Source organism: Vombatus ursinus, unplaced genomic scaffold (genome assembly GCF_900497805.2).
Source record: "Vombatus ursinus unplaced genomic scaffold, bare-nosed wombat genome assembly UNPS02014861.1, whole genome shotgun sequence".
Classification (NCBI taxonomy): Eukaryota; Metazoa; Chordata; class Mammalia; order Diprotodontia; family Vombatidae; genus Vombatus; species Vombatus ursinus.
In genome coordinates, this window is record NW_020954639.1 from 9,560,410 (window position 1) to 9,586,718 (window position 26,309).

Genomic DNA, 26,309 nt, shown 5'->3' on the forward strand with positions numbered 1-26,309 from the left:
CCTCAGGAACTTTCATGGTCCAAGCCATTTTATCATAGCTCAGGAGCTGATGTCACATTTTTTCATGGATTGTGTTCATTAGCCTAAAGGGATCTCATACACATCAGACCTTTCAGGCAATCCTTAAAAGGTGAACATTTGGCCAGTCATGTCTAAGAAATGACCATCAGTAGTACTCTGTAACTGAACAATACTAAGGCACAGTGCTTTTAGTCATGCCTGTGGCCATGTTAGAGTATAAGCTCCTTGTAAGTAGAAATTGTTTCATTTGTACCTAACAAACACAGTGCATGACACTTAATAAATGTTTGTCAGGTGATTTATGTGGGACAGACTCACCTCAGGAGCATTAAGGCATCTGAATAGCAAGAATCTGAATTAATTGAGCAAAAACAAAACTTTTTATAACTTGGGAAGACAATCAAAGGATAGGAGGAGTGGATTCAGACAATAGGGGGTACAATTCAAAGTGCAGATGAATGAATCTATAAGAACTGTTCACAGAATTAATGTCAAACTGATGAGGCCTAGCAAGTTTTGTGGGAGCCCCCAGGCTATTCATATAAGGGTAAAATATTAATGGAAATATCAGAAATTACGTAAGTAAATAAGCCTTTCAACATCCTGCATAGGGTGGGAGAAAGGACAGTCCTTCAGAGCTATAACGTCTGAACTCTCCAAAGCCCTTTATTCTGGTGCTAAACTTGTAGAAATATCTCACCGGAAAGATTAATTTGGGAGTAAGAGAATCTGGATTCAAATCCAATCTCTAACACTTATTGCCTGTGTGACTTTGGACAAATAATAATTATAATAATAATAAAGCATTTATACAGCATCCACTGTGTGCCAGGCACTTTGCTAAGTGATTTTACTGATCCTCACAACCACCCTGGGAGTCAAGCACTGAGGCCAATGACTTCTCTAGAGTACACACAGCTACTAAGTGTCTGACACTGGTTTTTCCTTCTGGCCCAGTGTTCTATGCACATTGTGCCACCCAGCTGCCTATGCCTAATTTATTTCACCTCTTTGAGCTTTAGTTTCCTTATCTACAAAATGAGAAGGCTGGATCCTAGGATGCAGGATCCCTCACAGCTTTGTATCTATTGTATTATTCTACACAGTAACAAAATAGCAAGCCTAGCATTTAATGGACCTAGGTCTCCTATCTTTTTGTCTGCTCTTTTTGTGCTTCTAGGACATGAGTTAGTCGTCAGGATTAACATCCCCAGCTAGGGAGAAGCAGTCCTGTTAGAGATGAAGAATCATAAGGCAGACTTCATTCTTCAGAGGCTAGGACAGAAAGACTAATATTTGGTGAAAGGGTCAGGATTCCAAATATGCTTAGTACTGAGGAGACTCAGCTAATAGAATCAGAGCCACAGATGAAGACTAGTCAAGGCCCACCTGGTTTGGGTCCTTGCTTGTCGTTGAAGCACTGCAGATCCATGGGAGATATCACTACACCTCAACTATCTGGAATAACAGTGTAGTAGGTGTCCCTAGGAAGGGGACATATTCTACTTGGGGAAGCCAGAAAATGGCCTTAAATGAGGTAGTTTTGGAGTGCTTTTTCATGGGCAGCTGAGGCTTAGGCATACCGGGTGAGGTAGTAGGAGCTTTGGTAGTCCCAAGTGAGGTAGTTTGACCTTGGTGGCCTTGTGAAAGGCACCAGCCAAGTTGACGATCTTCTCAGTGGCAATTCCCACTCTTTACTAGGGAAAAGACAGACTAAGGGAGTTTTCAGATCCAGAGGTAGTGCGGTAGTTGTAGATCTTCCCAGATAAAGACATATTCTGGATTACAGGGGGAACATGGCCACAGGAACAGGTGCCATTCCATCCGAGAAGGAGGAGCCTTAGATTCTAGAGTCACAAATATGACGGAACGATTTTATGACAATGCCATTAAGCTAGTAAAGGGACACTTTGCCCTCACACTTTTCTAACTTTTATGAGATATCCTAATGTTAATTATTAGTATGACCAGGCGAGAAATACCAAGACTGAAATGGTACTCAATCCAGCCATACTCCACTGTAATTATTATGTTCAGTGAGTAGATGACCCCAGAATATTTAGAGGACAAGGGAAAAAACAAGAGATACTTCAAACCTATTTTGAAACTGAATGCCAAAGAACAGGCCATAGCTTTGGACTCCTTGAAAATGACAGAAGCTGACAGATTCTCCTTATGTATGGCAGTCTAGGCATGGGACAGCTCTTTAAAAAAAAAATCAAATATTTAGACCGACTGCACACCTAAGTTATGTACAAGTAGTAGCTATAGCTACAAATTAAACAATCTTTGCATTTGCAACTTGTAGAAAAAATTATCATCCATGAATGTTTGACTTTGAGCACACATTTATAATCATTACACAATCTTTGAATTATGACACTCAACAAAATACATAGGATAAAATAACTAATTTTTAGCAGTTTATCCAGAATAGTTTGAAAGTAGAATATTGTAATTAGCCAATTATTTAAGTTTAGCAAGAGTTACTATATACACAATATGCATAATCAGAGAATTTCAGAGAATTTTAGATAATTAGAATGAAAAATATTACACTCTTGAATGCATCCAGAAGTTACTTTAGTATCTTGTAGTGCCCCAGAATCATCAGCTGGTGTATCAGTTAAAAGTTTTTAGTATTATGAATAGAGGTGATTGGGTAGTGTCTGTGTTGATCCTCTTACATAACCTTGAAAGTGCTCTTTTAAACAAACATGTTATCAGCTTGCTTAGTTGTCATTTAGTCTAAATAGTAAGCCTTTAAGGAAAGCTATGTCAAATCCAATTCTGTGTATCTAACCTTCATGGATAAATCACTTTTTTCTAACCCTGTTTTCTTTGTATCATTATTGACCTTTTCTCTCCCCCAGAATTGAAATGCTTGAAAAAGCAGGCAATTGAAACACTTTTGGAATGTTATATTCATCTTAAATATTCAAATTTACCAACTCAGAATTGTACTTTCAAATAATTCAGCCATTTTCAATTAATCTATTAATGGTATGTTTTGGTTTAAAGGTTTTGGAGCACTACATTATGGAGAGAAGAAATTTGGCCATCTTTAAGCCTGATTTCTTTTCCATGCTGTTACTCTGTTTTAACTAATGAATGTTAACTAGTAACAAGTCACCTATTTTCATGTCTAGGTTTTTGTTTATTCTTCATTTAGAAATGTTTAGAAACAATAATTAGTTGGTCCTTTCCATATGTTTGTAGATGTACCAAATAGTTTTTTAATAGCCTTCAAAATCTTGATGGAGATCAGTCAACAATTCTCTACTTTATTTTTTTAAGGTAATAAATGTCAGCTCTGAATTCCTCACAAATTTGTCCTGTCATCGAAATAACAAAAAAAATACTTGTTTATGTAACTTAGAACTAATCGTAGAAGTCTTCCCTGACTTTCTAGGAAGAACTGAGTCATGGGAGTCATTGGGAAAGACAGCAGAATGGGAGGTGTTAAAAACTGATTTTGTTGTTTTAGACTGTTTTACCACTTACGTGGTCTACATTTTATTTTACAGATGAGTTTACAACTAATTTTCTGGGTTGGATTGGTCGGTTGCTCAATCTGTCAAGTACGGGGCCAGACAGGTAAGCTAATCTGTTCTTTATCTCACTCTAACAATGAACACTGGGCTTTGTTTAGTGTTTGAGCTCCGATGTAATCAACACACCAGATTCCCTGCTGATGACTTTCCTCCTCTCAGCTTCTTTCTCCTCTTGATTCTCCTCCTCAGATTCTCTCCCTCCTTCTTGACAGGTCTGTCACCTCCCCTTCCCCTGATTGTTAATCAGCCAGACTTCTATTGCCTCTGGTCTTCCCGGCTCTCAATCTTTCCTTCGTTGCGTTTGTGAAATACCAACGGACTTGAATATTTCAGTCTTTTCCATTTCTCTCCAATAGCATGATGGAGAGGAAAGCATGCTGTCTTGAGTAAGAAGATTTGAATTCAAATCTCATTTCTAGTACCGCCTGTGAGACTCAGGGCAAGTCATTGAACCTCTCCGGCTGCATTCTTCTCACTTGTACAGTAAAGGTCATTTCTAACTCTAAATTCATGACCACATGACCCCAGCTTACCCCTCCAGATATCTGAACTCCTAATAGACCAGCCATTGCTTCGTTTGTCCAGTGTATTGTCCTAAACTGACTAGCCATAGTGCTTCCCAACCTAGGCCAGCTCAAACCTAGAGGCAGCATGATGTAGTAGAAAGCATACTGGCTCTGAAATGTATGTAAACAAGGAAGTAAAAAAGCCTGTGCCAGGCACTGTGCTAAGTACTGAGAATGCAAATATGAGCAGAAAGACAATCCTTGCCTCCAAAGAGCTTACATTTTACAGAAGAAGACAAGATGTGGTGAAGAAGGAAGAGGAGCAGGAGCAGAGATATGATACGAAGGTGCCCAGGAGAGTCAGAAGAGAAGAGAAATGAGGGCTACCCTGGATAGCCTTCTTAAACTGGAGCTTTGGGGAGGAGCCAGCCAGTCAGAGGGAGAGGCTGCAGGAGCAGAGGGGTACTTCCAGTGCATGGAGTCCAGAGCTAGCATGAGCTCCCAGAATTAAGTTTCTGGGACGTGGTAAAGAAAGTCCAGGAGTAAAGCCCAGAGAGATATCATGTATGTGGAAGACATAAGAATAAAATACTAAGGGGCAGCTCGGTGGCACAGTGGATAGAGCACCGGCCCTGAAGTCAGGAGGACCTGAGTTCAAATGTGGCCTTAGACCAAACACTTGACACTTACTAGCTGTGTGACCCTGGGCAAGTCACTTAACCCCAACTGCCTCACAGAAAAAGAAAAAGAAAAAGAAAGAACAAGAATAAAATACTAAAACAGCAAGAAAGTAAAGAAAAACTGTGTGAAAGAATGTGTATTCAGGAAAAACTATGCAAGGGAGAAAAAACAGCTTTACAAGATGAAGATACATGTTATCACTTCAACAAGTCAATCAAAATCTAGGTCAGAGAGAAAAAGTGATGTCTGTAATACCTGTGAGTAGGAAAATAGAGACCAGGAAAGTGTCCGTGTCCACAAATATGATTAGAAATCCAAGTCTGTGACTCTAAGTATGGTTTATTCAGAATTTTAAAATATCCCTTTTCTGCACACACATATGGTCACCTCTCTGTAGAGAATTTTAAAAGCAAAATAAACCACATTTGTAATTATGGAAAGCCAGCATTCTTTCATTAAGGTAAAACTTTTCCAAGGCTTACTTTACTTACAGAATCACTATTTGAAGACAATTTCTGTAGCAGGTGAAAAGTAGAATCTGTTTAATAAACATCATTGAACACTCAAGCTGGGGGAAATATGTCTTATTAACCTATTGGAATTCTTTGAGGGGGCAAAGTAAAGCCTTGGATACAAGCTTCTCATCAGAGGCTTTTTAAAAAATTAATTTATCAAAGAAGGGATTGAAGGGTGACATTGGTTTGTTATGCATAGGAACAAGGATCATAAGACTGATAGGATCATAGATTTAGATATGACAAATACAACCTATGAAAAGACAACCGACACAGTGACTACATCTGACATGTGCATTGTTTTGTTCCTATAATCCCCTTCCTTTCAAGAAGAGGCAATTATATTTCATTATCTCTTCTCCGGGACCAAGATTAATTCAATTGCTCAGAGTTCAGATACCATTTAGTGTTCTTTTCATTTATTTTATTATAGCCACTGCATATTTTTTTCTTCTGGTTCTGTTTATTTTTTCCTGCATCAATTCATATACTTCCTTAATTCATTCCCTCATATGCCAACCATTTTTCTCTGAATTACTCACATTTTGTGATTTATTATATTCCTATGCCATAATTTTTGCATCCAGTTCTCAATCAATATCCAGTCCTTAATCAGTGAACACTTGCATTTTTTCTAGTTTTTTGCTACCTCAAATAGTACTGCTATGAGTATTTTGGTACATTAGGACCTGTGTTTCTGTCTTTGACCTCTTTGGGGTCTATGACTAGTTCTTCTGGAAGAATATATTCATAAGGTGATAGACATCTGCAAGCACCTCTTTAGTGTCTGAATCCTGAACCAAGTGTTTATCCTCTCCTGTGCCAGTCTTCTCACTGAAGCTGCTGAGCATCAATATATAATATATATGCTCATTGAGTTTGGAGGATCTTAATTCTTAAAATAATTTCTGTACTTCTTTAGACACTGCCACATAGAAGGCACTTATCTTCATCGTGGTCTTTTTGCTTATGTTCATCATGATGAAGAGATGAACAAGTATCTATGAAATAATGTTTTTTTCCTTCCTTTGGATATACAATGAAACCGTTCCACCACTTCCTCTACATGTCAGAGAAACAAATCTGTGAAGTTTTCCTACATGTTTGTTTTTCCCAGGTATTGACAAGATCCTACTGTTTGTTTTCTTATATTAAAAAAAAACTAGACCCAGTAGAACAAAATTTTGCTTTAAAGGCTGTGCGCTAGCACAGTGGCTCTTAGGCATGTGTTCAGGTCATACAGGATTTCTTGATCAACTACAGAGATAACTTTCTTCAGTTATCCAAGTTTTATTATTCAGTTTCCTTAGGTATCCAAGGCAGAAAGTTAGAGAGGTGCTGACCAAAGGTGAATTGCACAGCGTCCACAATGAAACAGGATTTTTTTAGAAATGGTAATTTCTTATAGAGTCCTACTTGCAAATGATGTTGTTGCTGAGTGCATGAAGCTCAGAGTATCAAAAGACCTAAGTGAAATTCAAGGACCACTTACAAGATCAGCTTCACAGTTCACACAGAAAAAAATAAATAGATTTTAAAATGTCATTTGTTGTGAAGATTGACTGTAAATTAGGCTGAGGATTATCTAGAATGAATAAAGTAGAGCACATAGCATTTGGGAAATTATAAAGCACTTTTAATCCTCCCATGCTGCTTCCCTACACAGTCCTTTTAACACCAGTATTTTTCTGGTAATTCTTACATAACCATGGCAAATGGATAAAAATCATGAAGCAACACACTTTCTGAAGAATCTTTCAGGTGACTCAAAGGGCAGTGGAGAAATTTAGTGGCTGTAAGTAGGTTATGTTGTGTTACCACCAGTGATTTACTTAGCAGAAGTGACAAAAAAGATATTATCCAGGAAACGTAGGGGCAGGAAAGAAGGTAGGCTGATTATGTACCAAATGTGAAGAGTAACACATGAAGAGTCCAGGGATGGTTGAAAGAAAGTCTTCATCACATTGATATCACAAACAAGAGTTGTAGAGTAAGAAGGAAGGAATTTGTATCACTAAAAGTAGCCCCTACACATTGATGAGATAAGAGAAATTCTGAAAGGCAGAGGTTAAGGGGGCATACATTCCATTAATTGGCAATACCTATGTAAATTCATGAAGACAGGAAGTTGCATACTGAGTGGGGAATAGCAGGTAGTCTAGCTTGACTGATGTAGTGTGTGGAAAGGGGGAATCATGTGAAATATGATAGGTTGGAGACATCATGTTGTTGGGCCTTAAAGACCGAGCTAAGAAGTATATGTTTTATCCTAGCGATGGTAGGGAGCTACTGAGAGTTTTGATCAGAGGAGTAGCATGATCTATGTGAAGTATGGGTCAGAGAGGGGATAGACTAGAAGCTGGGGAATCATTTAAAAGGCTTTTATAGTCCAGGTGAGAGTTGATTGGGGCCTAAACTAGTTTGGTAAAGAGAAAGGAATAAATGGAAGAGATGTATAGGTAGCAGCCACAAGACTTGGTAACTAAAATGGAACAACTATAAGAAAACTTAGACACTTACAGGACTTAGCACTCTAGGGTAGTACAGTCAACAATTATAAGCCTAATTCGTGAATTTATGCAGACAGCTAGGTGGTATGGTGAATAGAACACTGGGTCTGGAGTCAGGAAGATCTGAGTTCATATCCAGCCTCGAGACATTTACTAGCTAGCTGTGTGACCCTAAGCAAGTCACTTAACTTCAGTCTGCCTCAGTTTCCTCAACTGTAAAATAATAATAGTACCTACTTCCCACAGGTGTTTTGATGAATGGAATATATAAAGTGTTTAGTTAGCATATTGCCTGTCTCTGCTGCTAAGAGTGCAGTCTGATGGGCAGACTATGTTGTTCGAATGAGAAACATAGTTTGCCTAAAAGACTATTTTATGGAGAACTCACGCAAGGCAGGCACTCCCATGGTAGTCAAAAGTAAAACTACAAGGACACTCAATGTCTCTCTGAAGAGAGATTTGGAATCAGTTGCAAGACACTGGCAAAGGACTGCCCAGCGTGGCATACTCCCATCAAAGAAAGTGCTGTGCTCTGAGCAAAGCAGAATTGCAGTAACTCAAAAGAGATGAGATGAGCAAATGTAGAGACATCTCCACTCCGAACGTTTATATGAACTGTTTGTGCCCGACTTGTGGTCAAGCCTTATGAGCTCATACTGGTCTGATCAGCCGCTGTAGGACACATTGTACTTTGATCCCAACGTAGTGATGTCATTTGGCCCTTTTTGAGAACGAAGGACAACAGCACAGTGCTTAGCACATAGTAAATGTTGTGTATGTGCTTATTCCCTTGTACCTCCTCTACCTCTTCATAGTAGCCAAAACCTGCAAACTAAGGGGGTCCCACTTATTACAGAATGGCTAAATAAATTGTAGTATATGAATGTAATAGAATATTTTTGTACCATAAGAAATGAAAACATGGAGCATTTCAGAGGAAACTGTGAAGACCTTGGATCTTATGCAGAGTGAAATGAGCAGTTTACATTGACATTACAGAGAAAAACAACTTTGACTTCTAAATCTCTGATTAGTGTAATAAATCACTAGTCCAGAGGACTAAAAATTAATCACACCACCCACCTCCTTCCAAAGAGGTGATGAAATTAAAAATCCAGAATGAAGAATTCATTTATGTACATGGCCAATGTGGGAATTGTTTGCTGGACCGTACATGTTTATTGTGAGGTTTTTGTGTGTTTTTAAAATTTTTCGTTTGGGGGTACAGTGAAAAGGAAAAGATAACAATACTTAGAGAGCTTTGTGATTTTTAAGGGCTTGTATTCCTTCTTCCTTGCTTCAGGATTTTATTGAATTTTCTTCCTTTTGAAATCTTTCGTGTTTTAGCCTTCTTCTTTGTATTCCCTGTTAATCACTTCCTGATTCCTTTCCCCTGGCCTTGGGTAAATCCTCCAGGACTGGATTTTGGGAACTCCTTGAAGCTCCTTTCATGGGCTCTAGGCTTATCTATCCCCCTGCTCTAGTTCCTCCCTAGGCTCATCTCCTTTCCTTCTGTGTATCAATGTCCAATGCAGAAAAAGTCAGATTTTTTTTTTTCCCCAGAATGGGAGCGCACTGGGGAGAGTGTTTTGGAAAAATCTCTTCAACCTTGGGGATCCAGAGACAGAAGGCAGAATGCTTCTCCCCTAGCCCATTTCCCTTCTTTTACCTCAGTCCCCTTCACATACACACTTCTCCTGATGTGGCTGAGCAGGGTTAGCATCTACTCTTGTAGATATAGGGGAGCAGGCAAGAAATGTAGCCCAAGAGGAAATTGCAGCATGGATCCAGGCCCAGGCCTTCAGCTCAGCTTGTGTGTCCCTACCTGGAGGTGGAGGCTAATGTGGGTTATAGACTAAGTGCCTCAGGGATTAGCATTTTCAACTTTTGACTCACAAAGACTTTATGTTGTCAGAGATTTCACTTATTTTGTTCTGTGGATTTAGTTGTAATTCAATATTTGACGTGTAATTCTTTTTTGGGGGAGTAAGGAAATTGAGAGTCAGTAGGGCCTGGGAAAAGTATCAAGTTCATTATCTCATTGTGACATTTATCATTGTGAACTAAATTCATCTTAATTAGAAAATCATAAGATCATAGGTTTTGAGCCAGAGAAAATTCAGAGACCACCTAATTTAGTCCCCTTACTTTATAGATGAGGAAAATGAAACCCAGGAGTAAACACAGAACTGGGATTGGAACCCAGATCTTCTAACGCTCTAGAAAAAAGTGGTTTTTCCACTGTCCCATGTGTAATCCAGCATTATTATAGATTATATTTTATAATATTTTTAATTAAAATGACTCGGGTTCTTTTGAACAGGTGGAAATGACTGCTTAAAAGCAAATGCAAAATCATGTGGAGAATGTATTCAAGCAGGACCAAATTGTGGATGGTGCACAAATTCTGTAAGTAGTGTAAATTGCATATAGTTTTTCACATGAATATAGTACTTGCACATATATTAATTACACTCAGTTTTAAAAATTTTGTTTTTGTCCTGTTTTGTTTATGGGGATGTGGGATTCCTGCCACCATATTCCTTATGTAGACATTGGCTATCTTTCAATTCTCAGGTGGTTACTCATAGCTTTTCTTAGGTTTGTGTGCCTCTAGAATGACATCCTTTCCTTGTATCTCTTGAATATGCCTCCTGTTCTTCAAAATAGTTCATATCTTCTACAATACCTGCCTTTCTAACTAAATGAAATTGTAGATTCTCAGAAGCCTCCAATCTGGCCAGCAAAATTACCTATAAAAATATGTATTGGGGCAGCTAGGTGGCACAGTGGATAGAACACTGGCCCTGAAGTCAGGAGGACCTGAGTTCAAATCCGGCCTCAGACCAAACACTTGACACTTAACTAGCTGAGTGACCCTGGGCAAGTCACTTAACCCCAGTTACCTTAAAAAAAAAAAGATATGTATCCATATCTTGTCTGTGAAGTTTTCATAGAGCATTTTGTTTGGATCTCTGCTTTCTCCCATCACTTTCTGTCTTGCTTTGTACCTTGTACGTGGAGGTTTCCACTCAGTTAAATAAAATCTACTAAAGGGAAAGACCTTCTCATTTTTTTGTCTTTATATTGCTAGCAAGTAACTCAAGTACTTTGCATAGAGTAGAGTTTGATAAATGTTTGTTGAATTTTAATTTACCTACACTACTGGGAGTATATATTCCAAGTCGCACAAAACCCAAGATTCACTTGTATTTGACTTTGAAATGTCCTAGATACTTTGACTGGTTACAAATGACTGGTTCTAATTACATTTGATTTGACTTAAATGAAAGTTAATTTTCATTACCTGAGTATGCAACAAGTAATGATGAGGGAGTCCAGCCAGAAGTGGGGTGAAGCAATGGAGGAAAGCTCAACGGTTGATTCTATTTAGATACACCATACTACCCAAGCAGATCACACCAGATTGCACACTCTCACTGTTGTAAACATAGATGCCTAAAGAACCGAAAGTGCTGAGGCATTCACCCTCAGCTCCACTTGGTTAAACTGGAGACTACGAGGAAGGTAGAGAGTGCTGTAATTTTCTCTAATCAGTCACCCCAATATATTTGTGAGCTTGAAGTTTGGTTTTCCCTTATCTATCCTGGCTGTACCAAACTATTTCTGAAGGAGCAGTCCTTATTCTCTAAACCTCCAACTATTCTAGGCATGTATTGTTGGAAACTGCGCAGAACCCTGTTCCTCCCTGTAGGAGCAGTTGTGCCAGCCAGCTGTTGAGTATTCACAGTGATGGTTTAAAGACTTGGCATATTCAACACAGTTTACATTTTTTATTATCCAGGATCTTTATGGTGTGTAATCTGTAGAACAGCGGAAGTTGTAGTTGGGGATTTTTGAAATAATTCACAGTTGGCTGTTGATGATATTAAATCATGTTTCAAAGGAAAAGGGTTAAAGATATTTTTTCCATGAGCTCTGTATACAATCAACACTTATATGTGTGTTGGTCAGTGTTTTGAAAAGCTTACTTCACTAGTGTGATTTTTTTGTTGTTGTGGAGGATAGTTTTAGTATGATAATGCCTAGAAGAGTGGAGGTTTGATTTAGCTGACCTTCTGTTCTTTTAATTATGCAGATAATCTTATAAGCCATCTCTTCGGACAAAAGCTATTTATATTCAGGGTTTTTTCTCCCTCTACAAACTAGCTTGTAAAAGCTAGTCTATTTTGCCTTTTCTGTTTTCTGTGCTATATTTGCTTTATGCCATGTGATATATTTTATGGATAATTAAATATTATTAATTGATGATGATAATGATAGCTAACATTTACATAGTGCTTATTATGTGCCAGGCACTGTGCTAAGTGCTTTATAGTTAAATCTCATTTGATCCTCTCAAAACCCCTGGAAGGTAAGGTGCTGCTGTTATCCCCATTTTACAGTTGAAGAAACTGAGACACAGAGGTTGAGTGAATTGTCCAGAGTCATACAGCTAGTAAATATCTGAGCCCAGAATTGAACTTGGGTCTTTTTGACTCCAGGCCTGGCATTCTTTCTACTGTGCCACCTAGCTGCCCCATTGAATTGTTAGGTATTAGGAAACAATTAATCTAAGATGTATTTAGGTTCTACATTTCTAGAAAAATAAGAGAATGGGGATAGGATTGTTAAAACACAACTTTGCACCACCCACTTCTGACCAGGGAAGCAAAGCCCCAAAGACCCTAAAAGTCTCCCACAAACTTGGTCCTGGCCCTAAGATCTTCACTAGGATTTCCTAATAAATATTAATATCCAATAAAAAAAACCACAACTTTGTATGGAATAGTCTTTTTTTTTTTTTTAAGAAAGTTTTACTGATTTTTTTTAAATACTGTTGTCATTTCCCAGTAATCACCCACCCACCCAATTGAACATTTTTTTATGTCTGTCTGACAGCATATGCCTCATTTGACACCTGCAGTTAACTGTTTCTCTGCTGAGAAGAGGGAAATAGGCCTCTTTATCAGTCCTCTGGAGCCAAGATTGGTCAATATGTTGGCCCGAGTTCTGATGTCTTTTATTATTGCTTTTCTTTAAAGTGTTGTGGTCGTATGTATTCTCTTGGTTCTGCTTACTTAATTCCTCTTTTCAGTTCACCTAAAATTTTCCGAGGTTTTCTAAATTTTTCATTTAAATTATTTTTTTCTCTACTGAAAGTATAAGCACTCATGTCTGGGCAGGGGAAGCTTGTTTAAAAGTCAGAAAATTAATGCCTAGTGTTGAATCTTTTGTGTAATGAACAATATTTCAGCTTGTGATTATTTTTGCCATAATTTCTCGTATATGTTTATATATGATTTAGTCATTTTTACAAGAAGGAATGCCTACTTCTGCCCGGTGTGATGATTTAGAAGCATTAGAAAAGAAAGGCTGCCGTCCACAGGACATAGAAAATCCTCGAGGCCACAAAATTATCCGGAAAAATAAAAATGTGACAAATCGCAGTAAAGGTACAGCAGAAAAACTGCAGCCTGAAGATATTACTCAGATCCAACCACAGCAACTAACTTTGAAGTTACGCTCAGGTAAGAGTCTTTAATTCCAATGTCATTATGACTCTCATTGTGATCCTAATTTCACAGGTGCTGCTGAGGACTGATTTTCATAAAGCGAGTTGGCATTCTCTTAAGGGCAAAGAATATATTGAATTTTAGGAATTAACTCATTTTTAGCAGATTCAGTAAAGATTCAGTAAAGATATCAGTAGCTCCTTAATTTAGTACTTCGAAAGGACTCTATATCATCAATATGCTAGTGCTTATGCTCCAGTGAAATAAATAATCTCTTCTTTAGATACAGCCCCACCATCATGCCTTTAGTAAATGGTTTTAGGAGTTACTGTGACCAAAAATGTGACATGTCATTCACTAAATTAGTTTACTGGACCTGTCAGAGCTTGTGCTCTGCTGATAAGGTTTCAGAAAAAACCTGGGGCCATCTTCATACCACAGTGAGATGTCCAAATCTTTAGAGAAGGCAGTGTATAGACATTATAGGAAAGATATAAAAGGAGTGAATTAGTCTTTCCCTCAGGGAGCTTATGGTTACTAAGAACTTATTGTCCTGTCACAGTCACTATTTTAGATGTGTTTTCTGAACAGTGTGTCACAACATAAAATCTGATGGCAGGATAGTAGAGACATTTTTAGGAACTAAAATGAAGTAGAGCTAACACTTGAATCCATTATTTTGTTATAATCCTACTTTCTAGTACTGTAAAAGAATGCTTATTTTTTTATATCTGCATTAGTCAGTCAGTGACAGAATTAGAACTATAAACTTTTCAGTAGAAATAGTAATATTAGATATGAAGTGAATGTAATGTTGATCAAATTATTTTCATTTTTTCATATTGGTATATTTTGGGCTTCTACTAACTTTATTTGATTTCTTTTTTAACATTTGTCTTATTAGGAGAACCACAGACATTTACATTAAAATTCAAGAGAGCTGAAGACTATCCTATCGACCTCTATTATCTTATGGATCTCTCTTACTCCATGAAAGATGACTTAGAGAATGTAAAGAGTCTTGGAACAGATCTAATGTACGAAATGAAGAGAATCACTTCAGATTTCCGAATTGGTAAGAGTGTTGGAAAGATACAAATGGATTTGATTTTAATTCTACCACATAGAAAATGTGCTTCTTTTCATAGCAGTTACAAAATCTTAAAAATAAACAAATAGATACTTTCTTTCCCCAAGATCCTTTACCATGTCTCTTTTAGCACTGAAAAATCTTAACTCCCAGATTTATTTCAGACGTAGACTTCCATTTCACAGCCATCTCCTTTTTGATTTGTCTGTATTTTCCACTTCACATATGTGTAATTCACTTCATGTCGTCCTCAAATCCATACCTCCTTATGTTCACTACTGCAGCATCAAGGACTATATGTTGAAATTACCATATAACTTTTAGAAATCTCACAGTAGTTTGAAAAGACTAGCTCTTTCTGTCTCTCTCTTTTTAATCTATTTATTGAGGAAATGCTATTCTTCCCAAATTTTTCCTGCTTAAAAATCTGTTGGGTTGGGAATGGGAAGCTAAGCTAAGAAAATTTAGAACTAGCTATCCATTTCTTGCTTTTATTTATGTAACAAGCATTATTGATGCATATAAGATTTAACCTAAGCTCTTTGTAAAGAGAAGATAGTTTCTCAGGTTTTCAAGTAAGTTGTCTTTTCAAACTGTTTAGACCCAGAACATTAGACATACAAGTGCAAAAACACATTTCACAGCCAGTATGCTAGGAAAACAAAGGTTTTTTTGTTTTGTTTTTTTAAGTATGGCATGGAAATTTTGACTTGATTGTAACAAGTTATTACTGATAATTTTAAGTTTTAAACCCACAAATTATCATTTTTCTAATAGGATTTGGTTCCTTTGTGGAGAAAACTGTGATGCCATATATTAGTACAACACCGGCTAAACTCAGGAACCCTTGCACAGGCGACCAAAACTGCACCAGTCCATTTAGCTACAAAAATGTGCTCAGTCTTACAGATAAAGGGGAAGTGTTTAATGAGCTTGTAGGAAAACAGCACATTTCTGGCAATTTGGATTCTCCAGAAGGGGGATTTGATGCAATCATGCAGGTTGCAGTTTGTGGAGTAAGTACTTAATTCTTTATGATTAGTTACAGTTCCATTATCAGTCAGCAGAAATAATAAACATATACCCATATTATTATACTTTAGCTTTCCAGAGTTGCATAGTTTAATGCCATATAGGTATTGTGTGAGAAAAGCATTATTATAGTAATAATTAGAATTATTATTATAATTCCACTTACAAGGAGAGGGAAAGTTTGAAACCCTCATTACATAGGGTTTCAAAAATCAGTTTTTCAGTGATTTTGAAACAATAGAGGAACCCAGCCAGGAATCCTGATTCTTGAGTTCATGTCCTCTCCTCCTTTAAAAAAAAAAATAGTTGGCCCAGGTATCTCTGTATTGTGGTGCTTCTTCCTTTCTGGCTTTGTGGCATCAAAGGAGCTTTGGGACTTAATTCCTAACATTAATTTTTAATTTGTTTATGTGCTGTAAGAGGAATCAAGGTACAGAATGACACTTTGTACCTGTTGTCTTAGTAAATCAATAAAATCTTATTTTAATCTTTTTTTAAATGCTATGTGTGTGCCTGTTTATGTATTTAGTAATGTGTTTTCTAATAAGCTGTGTATGGTTTGTATTTAAAATGGTTAGAATTTATTTCAGAAGATTAGTTTTTCAGTTAGCCTGTACTTATAGATGTCCACAGGGGCACTACACTACATTCAGCACTCAGGGTGTATGTTGCGCAAGGGATTGGCAACAGAGTCAGAGTTGACCCTTGGCGAAATTTTGAAATAGATGAAGTTTGCCTTTAATACATTCCCCTTTTCTTCCCTTCATCCTCCATTCCCACCCTCTATGTTCTACCTCCTCTAGGAGCCTAGCGTGTTTCCGTTCCTGCTCTTGGTCAGCTAAAGTGCTAATGATTCATGAAGATATAGCTCCATTCCTGGTGACCCCATTCATGAATCTGTGTTTCCAACAGGGGACTATTTAATGTCACTCTCTTTTAGGGTGATTGCAGAAATGCTATAGCTGCAAAGCTGAAACTGAGAGAGCATTTACAACGTCTTAAGAGTTGTGAAGAACCTCAGGATTGTTGAGTCAATTCCTTAATCCACAGTGGTGACTGTGCTCCCATCTCCTATTCCCTTCCCAAAGGACAGTGCTATCTGTTGTCTACTTCCCTCAACCTGTAGGCATAGGAGAGTTAAAGAATCCCTACGTAGGAACAATTTTCACCTTCAAGGAGTTTATGCTCTGACGTTCTAATTAGGAAATAAGCCAAGACAGATGTATTCAGCAGATCAGGAAAAGTATATGAACAGAATAAATAAGGCTATGAAGACGCTCTGAATCAGTAATTATACTGGTAGACTAGAACATAAAAATGAAGGTTTGGAATTACAAGGCTCTAAAAAGAGTGTAATATGTTGGCACCTGAGGCAGAGGAGGAAATGTGAATTATAGTTTGAGGATGGAATATGAGAGAGACATAAGGCCTGATGAACTAAAGATTCAGGATAGTTCACAAGGTTAGAGAGAGTTCCTGTTTGATGGTCTTAGGCTTTTTTGTCGATTATCTTTTAGATATTATAGAATAGAAAACACCCCCAGAAATGTTAGGTAAAGAGTACCATAGAGATGAAAAGGAAGCTAAAAAAACTGAAAGTTTAAACATGTATGTTGGGTTACTTTTTGTTTTGTCTTTAACATTCCTTTTTTTCTTTATAAGTCATTAATTGGCTGGAGAAATGTTACACGACTGTTGGTTTTTTCCACTGATGCTGGGTTTCACTTTGCTGGAGATGGTAAACTCGGTGGAATTGTTTTACCAAATGATGGACAATGTCACCTAGAAAATAATGTGTACACAATGAGCCATTATTATGTGAGTGCTTAATTCCTTTCCTATTAAATTTTTTGAGACTTCATTAAAGAGTGTGTGGGAGTTTGGGGGTTTGGGGTTTTATTATTTTGGTAGGTATGAGGCCTAACGCATACTCAGGAAAGCTAGTATTGCTGTTTTTAAATATGTGGCTTTGTATCCACTTTTGCCCAGTCATGATGGGCTTGAGTGAAGAAGATGCTTGGTGCTCCTTCTCCACTTTCATTTATTCACATGTAGACCACTGTCATGTGGATTATAATAGACAAAATTTTCCTTTTCCTTTCTCATTTCAGTCTAGAACTTGCTAATTATTTTGGACAGTATGTTTTACTTCAACATGAATTCACGTTATACTTCCACCTCCTCTTTCTTTGATTTTGCTAGCTCCTGTTTAAGATTCATAGCTCAAGAATTTTTTATAATGTTTCTTCTAATTTTCTCTTAATCTTTGGATCACCTTTAAGAGGTGAAGTTTTTGTCCATATTTTTAATGGTCCATTTGAGTTTTCATGTACTTCTTGTTTCTGCATACTGTGAATAATTGGTTACTTTGAGGTTTGGAAAGCCTCCTCAGAGTGAGCTTCTCCATTATTAACTTTTCATGTGATACGGAGCAGTTTTTTAAGATATTTGTTTTTCTGATCTGGCCATGTGAAATGAGAGGCCCCAAGCTTTTGTCCATTATATAACCATTCTTTTTTTTTTTAGAGAGTTCCTCTAAATATATTTCTCAGCACTTAATGGTTCATACTCCTGAAAGCCTCCTATTCATTGAGGAAATGCTTCTTCTGAAGAATCAAAGGAATGCTATAATTTTCTCTCTTTATCAATATTTCAAAAGATCTATTATTTTTCTTTGAAGGCTATTCCCTTCATTGACATATATCACAACTACTCTGTACCTTAGTAGATGACTTCATAAGTTACTGTGGCCAAAATAACCTAATAGCCAACCTTGTACTGATATCCTTCTCTATACTTTTATGGGTTAGTCTTGGAGTGAGTGGCATTCAGTTGGCTGCCTGGTCTGATCTCAAAATCTTTCTGGTTTCATATAGCTCTGCTAGAGCTTTTACTCCATTAACATTTAACTTTTGAGAATCCAGAGTTAATTACACACTACAATAAAGTTTTGAATGAGGAATTTAGTGGAAAGGTGCTCTCCCACCCAATGCAAATTGATATAAAGGTTGTGAATTTTAGAGTATCCTTAAAATTCATAGAGTATTTGAGTTGGGCAGGCTCCTAAGAGATCATCCAGTCTTCACTAGCACATGTTACATTTCTGATACTTTGGAATACAATACTGAAGTAGAGAATTTTATAGAATTACCCACATTGAGCTGATACTTTACATACTTTATCATATCAAAAATTTCTTACTTTTAAAAATTACTGGAAAACCAGTATGGATTAGTAGATTATAGTTACATATTAACCAAATACTGATCCTTTATTTTCTAGGATTATCCTTCTATTGCTCACCTTGTCCAAAAACTCAGTGAAAATAACATTCAGACAATTTTTGCAGTTACAGAAGAATTTCAGGCTGTTTACAAGGTAACTATATAGTGGTTATGTTTGCTTTATATAAGTTAAAACAAGGTATATGTGCATAGATCTTTATTGTTTAAAGAAAAAAGCAAAAAGAAGTATAAATTAAGCTGTAGGAAAGTACTCTCAAGGCAGACTGGGTAAAGTTGCAGGTTGTGTCTTAATCATCTTTTCAAAAATTCTTTATGTCTGGCTCTCAAATATTTAGGCTATTCATCTGAGTTAATTCACCTTGGCATTTAGTATATATTCAAAACAGGTTTTAGATATTTTTAGTACATGGTGGTATAATAAATGTGTTTATGCTTTACGTGTGTTTTATATTTTACATTGTCTCTGTTAAGGAACTGAAGAATTTGATTCCCAAGTCAGCAGTAGGAACATTGTCTGCAAATTCTAGCAATGTAATTCAGTTGATCATTGATGCATACAATGTAAGTAATTGAAATTAATTTGTCTTCATACCTATTTACAGTAGGTCATTTAGTCTCCTGGGCTTTATCAGTACTGTCTTAGCCTAACTCTAGAAAAAGAATAGACATAAACATCTTGTTTAGAATTATCACTGGAAAAAAAAATCTGAATATTTAAAGATTGGTCTTGTTGCTATCAATCAGGTACTAGAAAATACAATACTTTGTGTTTTAGCTTCACCCCAGAGGATACTTGCTTTGAGCTTGAGATAAAATTCACTTCCTGACTCCATTAAATGGAGACCGTGGAAGGGATCTTTGTCCATTTCTCCTTTGCTATTTACAGAGGACAGAGCTTCCTATTTCCAAGAATCATTGTTTATGTCTTACCCGTACCTTTTGTTTTTGCCTTTGGAAGAGAGTTGCTTCAAAATGGAAGAAAAATAATTTTCTCCTTTTATGGTTCTGTTTCATATCCTGGTTAGCCTTGTTTTTAAGGACATAATAAACATAGTTGCTTAACAAATATTTGTAAATTTATAATCATTGACAGAAAACAGCAGTAAAATAGAAATAACACTCTTTGAAGAAATCCCATTCAATTGGACTTCTAAATAATTTATGGAAGAGGATTTTTTCATGAACCAAAGTCCACTGAATTTAATAGATTTAGTTTTTTTCACTTATAAATTAAAATTTTTTTTTTTTTTTTTTTTTTTTTTTTTACTGAAACTCATCTTTATTTTAGTCCTTATCTTCAGAAGTCATTTTGGAAAATGGCAAGTTGCCAGAGGGAGTAACAATAAATTACAAATCTTACTGCAAAAATGGAGTGAATGGGACAGGAGAAAATGGAAGAAAATGTTCCAATATTTCCATTGGTGATGAGGTGGGTGAGCATCACTTATTTAAACTTGGGTATTGGGTAGGGGAGAAGGCAGACAGTGATGTAGCTATTCATTCCTCATCTTACAGGTTCAGTTCGAGATTAGCATAACTTCCACAAAATGTCCTGAGGAGGACTCAAAAACCGTGAAAATTAAGGCTCTGGGTTTCACTGAAGAAGTAGAGATTACACTCCAGTTTATTTGTGAATGTGAGTGCCAGAGTGAAGGCCTTCCAAATAGTCCAGAGTGCCATGAGGGAAATGGAACGTTTGAATGCGGTGCCTGCCGGTAAGCAGAGACCTAGTCTGGGAGTGGTCCTGGTTGAGGAGGCCTTTCTTGAGAGGCAGGAAATCTTTCATTTTTGTCTTTGCGTCTCTGGTACTTTGCATGTAATAAGTGCTTGTTGAACTGAATTTGTTTGTTGAATTATTACTCATAAAACTTTAATAGCCCTCTACTTATTTCCAAAGCACATAAAGAAAACCCAACAATAACAATAAATGGTTTAATTGGCAGGAAGAAACATTATTAGATATAAACCAGTTAACAATAAAACTGTATATTATAGTTTTTATTTCTTTTCTAGCTTTTTAAAACATTGCATTTCATTCAAAACAAAAAGCTGTAAGAGAAACAGAAGATTTATTTTGAGGTAGAAATTAGCATTTTCTCATAAAATATTAAGTTGAATTTTTGAAGTCAAATATATATGTATATGCTTATACTAATGAAAAAGAAGCAATAATTTTATTTTGAATTTCATTTTCAAGTTTATTAGGTGGTTTTTCAAATTAAAAAGTAAAACTCTTAGGAAAATGAACATATTCTAAAATCAGTCTTTATCCTTAAAACAATAGAAGTAGGAAGCATCAATAAATCAGCAGGCATTTATTAAGAGCCTGGTAGGTGCCAGACACTGTGTTAGGTGCTGGAGAATGTAAATATAGTGACTTGTAAAGATTTTATGCATTCTGTTGGGGAAAACAACAAGTACATAGATAAGAAAGTAAAGAGAATACAGAGTAATTGAGTGGGGAAGAGCACCACTAGCTGTCAGAAGGATGAGAATAAGCTTCATGTAGAGGGTGATGCTTTAGCTACTCTTGAAGGAGGACGGTCTTGGGGGACAGAAGGGAGGAGGAAGAACATCCCAGGCATAGGGATCCTCCAGTACAAAGGCATGAGAGAGAGATGGAGTGTGGTCTGTGAGGAACAGAGAGAAGGCCTATTGGACTAGATCACAGTGTGTGGGAAGCACATCAATTTGATTCTAAACTACAAATATAAGTTGAAGAAAACAAGAAAAAATTACAATCTATACTATCTTTTAAAATCTTGAATATATTATAAATACACTTTGAATTTTTGGGAATAAGGCATCTTATTTCCAGTGACCTGTGGGTATTATAAATTTATTATTTATTGTAATAATACTACTATTAATAGCAGACCATCACTTAGACACAAAATTGTCTCACTTGGAAAATTTTCTTTTGAGCATCAGTGACCTGAAAGTACACATTGCTTGATTATGTTTTCAGTCTGAGTTTAAAATGCTGTTACATTCTAAGTTCACTTTCCTTCAGGACCAGGAGAAAAGACCCATATCGATTTATAAGATTGATCTAAATATAGAGGGAATCTTTGTTATCCAAAACTATTCTTAGTGTTATTTCCCACCAGTATAATTTCTATTATCATCAGGACTACTGCATGACTCATTCTTCATAAATTTTTTCAGAATTTTCTTATTTCATAGTTTATCATTGATAATTGCTCTTCCTTTAGGTGCAACGAGGGACGTGTTGGTAGGCATTGTGAATGTAGCACAGATGAAGTAAATAGTGAAGACATGGATGCTTACTGCAGGAAAGAAAATAGTTCTGAAATTTGCAGCAATAATGGAGAATGTGTCTGTGGACAGTGTGTTTGTAGGAAGAGAGATAATACAAATGAAATTTATTCTGGCAAATTCTGTGAATGTGACAATTTCAACTGTGATAGATCCAATGGATTAATTTGTGGAGGTAAGAATGAGTTCTGAAATTGCTCTGCACTTGATCACATTTGAGGGGACAGTTTAACTTGGTAAAGTTTAACTTACCTCTATATGGTGGGCATGGATAGAGATTTTTAAAGTGCTTATGCACAATTGTAAGATTGTCACATGAAATATCCAATTTTGAATTGCAGGAAATGGTGTTTGCAAGTGTCGAGTGTGTGAGTGTAACCCCAATTACACTGGCAGTGCTTGTGATTGCTCTTTGGATACATCTTCATGTATGGCATCAAATGGGCAGATCTGCAATGGCCGAGGAGTATGCGTATGTGGTTCCTGTAAATGCACCGATTCTAAATTCCAAGGGGCAACTTGTGAGATGTGTCAGACTTGCCTTGGTGTCTGTGTTGAGCACAAGTGAGTGTTTCTTAATAACTGTTAACTCTCCATGGATTCTGTCACACGCAAAGCCAGCCACATTCTTATCACTCAGAATAAAAGGTATAAAGTTATTAGTATGGCTAAATGTTAGATCCTGTGGAAGACCAATCGAGAATGTTTATCTAAAGTATTCTTCTTAAATTATCTTCCTCTAATTTAAATGTAAAGTAACAGAATAACAAGGCAACATTTTGATTCCATTTCCCATTTAATCAAAGCAGCTATATAAGTTGAGTTTAACTCTTTACTTATATACATAAGCTGAAAACTAACGATTAAGATAGAGCCAAAAGATCACATCTGCCGAAAATCTAGTAGCTGTAATAGCTATATATAGTTCCCTTTTAAAAGTGCATCATTGGCTTCCTTTTAGACAAATGTTGCTTTACTGGTACATTTGGACATTGTAGTGCCTGCCTGTTTTAATGTTCCTTTTCTGATTAAGCTACTATTTTAAAAATTCAGACATATCAATTATTATTGTTTTACATGTTTGGGAAATTATTTCAAACATATTTGAAACGTTACAAATTTGTGTCTTCACAGAGAATGTGTTCAGTGCAGAGCTTTTGAAAAAGGAGAAAAAAAGGACACATGTGCAAAAGAGTGTTCATACTTCAACATTACCAAAGTAAAAAGTCGAGAAGACTTACCCCAGCCTGGCCAGCGGGAGGCTCTCTCCCACTGTAAGGAGAAGGATGTTGATGACTGCTGGTTTTATTTTACATATTCAGTCAATGGAAATAATGAAGTTGTTGTTCATGTAGTGGAGACACCAGGTATGAAATCTTGTGGTTTCGGAAGGTTCTCTTCATTCAGACAAAAGCCTGTTATCAAATTTCTCAGTATTCAGAAAAGATTCCCAAAAGCCTAGCTTGAAGGGGATTTGTAAGAATTTATTGAACAATGTACAGTTTGAAATAAATTGTACTTAATTTACAAAATAACAAAACTTAATATCACAGCTTAAGTAGGAAAGGAAATCTTACATAAAATATATTTAGACCAGAATTTGACCCTGACTTACCAGAAAGAAAACCCTATGTGTTATTTGTGTTGCAAATATGTTATAAAGAAGAATCATTCTGATTGATTTTAACATTTGTAACTCATTTCCTTTCCATATGTGGAAAAGCCCCACTCCCTTCCATGCCCCACACTGGAAGGTACCATTGTTAGTGTACTCTGGCCCCAATATTGATTGGATTGGTCTTCTTCTACCTCTCTGTCCTACTATACTGCTAAGTATGAATGCTGAGATATGGGAGAAATGGGATAAATAAGTACACCATCTCTGGTCATTCTAGAGAAAACACGAACATTACTGGATTTGACCTATGTTATGTTCTACATTGGCAGCAGAAACTCAAATCCTGACTGAAAACCCAGGTCTTCCTTTTGTTCCATATGTTGTCCCCTTCACTCAGGAGGAATGGAAAAAGAGTACATCTATCCTGAAGCTAAAAAATAACTATCTGTTGTTTCCTTGAAAATGGCAGTGAATAGAAATGTCACTTTGAGATTCTATAGTTATTTTTAATTCACAAGTTTCTTGAGTTTTAGAAATAAAAAAGAATTTGATCAAGGAAAGAGGCAGAACTAACATATTCCTTCTCTGATCTGCCATTTCATGGGGCCGAGCCATATTAAGTACTTTTGAGTTTCTAAGTCTACACAGCTTTTCTTTTTAAAAAGTTTTATTGATCCTTTCATATCACCTTTGGTTATTAATATATTCCTCCCTTGTCCCTACCCAAAATGCTGTTCTTTGTAATAAAAAAAAAATTTAAGGGAGGGAGAAAATAACAGTTCAGCAAACCAACATGTAAACCAAGTCTTGACAGGGTATACGATAGTCCACATCCATAGCTCTCCCCTAGCTCTCCCAAGACATTTTGTTAATCCATCTTCAGTCATAAATTATAAGTTACACAGTATTCAGTTTTGATCTTTTTTCTTCCCATTTAGTTTTTTAATCTTTGTGTATTGTTGTCTTGGATTTGCTTTGTATCAATTCATGCTTCTGAATTGTTCACATTCATTGTTTCTTATAGCATCTTGCACTCACATAACAGTTTTGTTTTGTTTTGGTTTTTTTAGCTATTTTTTAATTGATCCAGGGGTGGGGAGCCTGCCACCTCCAGGCCACTTGTAGCCTTCTAGGTCGTTGGGTGTGGCCTTCTGACTGAGTCCAAGTTTTACAGAATACATCCTTTTATTAAGGAGATTTGTTCTGTGAAGTTTGGATTCAGTCAAGGGGCCACACTTGAGGACCTAGAGGGCCACATGTAGCCTTGAGGCCACAGATTACCCACCCCTGAATTCTAATCCATTGATAGAAAACATAAAGGGACCAATATTTTCCACCCACCACAATAGGGAAAGGTCTTTTTTCCTCCATTTCCACCATAGGGTTGCACTTGGAATGAATGAAGTAAGCAAACAAGCATCTATTAAGCACTTAGCATGTGCACAACACTTCTAAGTGCCGGAGATACAAATAGAAAAGTAAGATAATAGGGGCAGCTAGGTAGTGCAGTGGATGGAGCACTGACCTTGGAGTCAGGCTTACTAGCAGTGTGACTCTAGGCAATTCACTTAACCCCAATTGCCTCGCAAAAAAAAAAAAGAAAGAAAGAAAGAAAAGTAAGATAATCCATGCTCTTATTATTAGATACAAGGGAAATCTCTCATATTCAACCACTTGAATGTTTTAACCTCATTGTTACAAATTCTCACTCTGAGAAAGGGAGATTAAAATTTAGAGAAGAAAGGAAAAGATTCATCAAGAAATTGAAAACTACTGAAAATTTTGCCATAGAATGGCATCTATTTCATAAATTTTCTTAGCCCAGTAGAACATATTAAAATTAAGAAGGACGAGTCAGTTGGAGGAGTGTCTATTAGTGATGGTCTTTTTCTGCAAAAATTTTTCATAGCATTTTCGTAGCATAACGTAACATTCCTAGCTTTTTACTGTGGTCTGTTTTCTCAGTGTCTACCCTTCCCTTTTCACCTTGTAGAGTGTCCCACTGGTCCAGATATCATTCCCATTGTAGCTGGGGTGGTTGCAGGAATTGTGCTGATCGGCCTTGCATTATTGCTGATTTGGAAGTTGCTGATGATAATTCATGACAGAAGAGAATTTGCTAAATTTGAAAAGGAGAAAATGAATGCAAAATGGGACACGGTGAGTTGAAAAACAAACCAGAAATGCAATACTGTCCATAAGGTGAATCTTAATATTTCTAAAATTATGCTTCACAAATTTAAAATTTTAATTATTTCAAAATATCTTTATCCCCTAAAAATAATCAAGAACTTTAAGGACAATTTGTATTTAGAAGTAACCAAAGAATACATTCTATTATAATAAAAAATGAAAGTTTGTCTTCTGATTTTTATTGACCAAGTGTGCATTTGATTTCTAAATTATCTTATATTGTGCTATTTAATAGTGCCTTTTTCAAAAATGCCTGACCCTGAGTACATTAAAATTAAGAGGGATGGGATGAATGTCTGTTGAGAGTACATTGTTCTTAGAGATCTTTCTTTTCTGGGGGGAAAAAATAAAACATCAAAGTTGGGTTTTGATGCATATTATATGGAAACACTTCATATTTATGTTCTCAAAGACTCTTCTGTGTTTGGAGTTCTAGGAGAAAAGTGTCTGTCTGGTCATTCAAGTCTGGATTCAGAGCATTGGGTAGGGAGGGGATTGAATTGACATCTGCCTTGGCCTTCTTCCTCAGTGGAACATGCAGCCACAATT

At 36.5% G+C, this 26,309-nt stretch overlaps 1 protein-coding gene across 1 annotated transcript in view; it reads left to right on the top strand.

The window, feature by feature from the left end:
- ITGB1 (integrin subunit beta 1) overlaps positions 1-26,309 on the top strand; it is a 53,822-nt gene that overhangs the window by 20,416 nt on the left and 7,097 nt on the right. The window contains exons 2-15 of the mRNA XM_027841540.1: positions 3,549-3,618; positions 10,111-10,196; positions 13,096-13,318; positions 14,208-14,378; positions 15,171-15,409; positions 17,088-17,243; positions 18,708-18,803; positions 19,142-19,231; positions 19,959-20,099; positions 20,186-20,385; positions 21,886-22,124; positions 22,291-22,513; positions 23,084-23,316; positions 25,561-25,727. Of these exons, the coding sequence (XP_027697341.1) occupies positions 3,549-3,618; positions 10,111-10,196; positions 13,096-13,318; positions 14,208-14,378; positions 15,171-15,409; positions 17,088-17,243; positions 18,708-18,803; positions 19,142-19,231; positions 19,959-20,099; positions 20,186-20,385; positions 21,886-22,124; positions 22,291-22,513; positions 23,084-23,316; positions 25,561-25,727 (2,334 nt within the window). The remainder of the gene's footprint in view (positions 1-3,548; positions 3,619-10,110; positions 10,197-13,095; positions 13,319-14,207; positions 14,379-15,170; positions 15,410-17,087; positions 17,244-18,707; positions 18,804-19,141; positions 19,232-19,958; positions 20,100-20,185; positions 20,386-21,885; positions 22,125-22,290; positions 22,514-23,083; positions 23,317-25,560; positions 25,728-26,309) is intronic.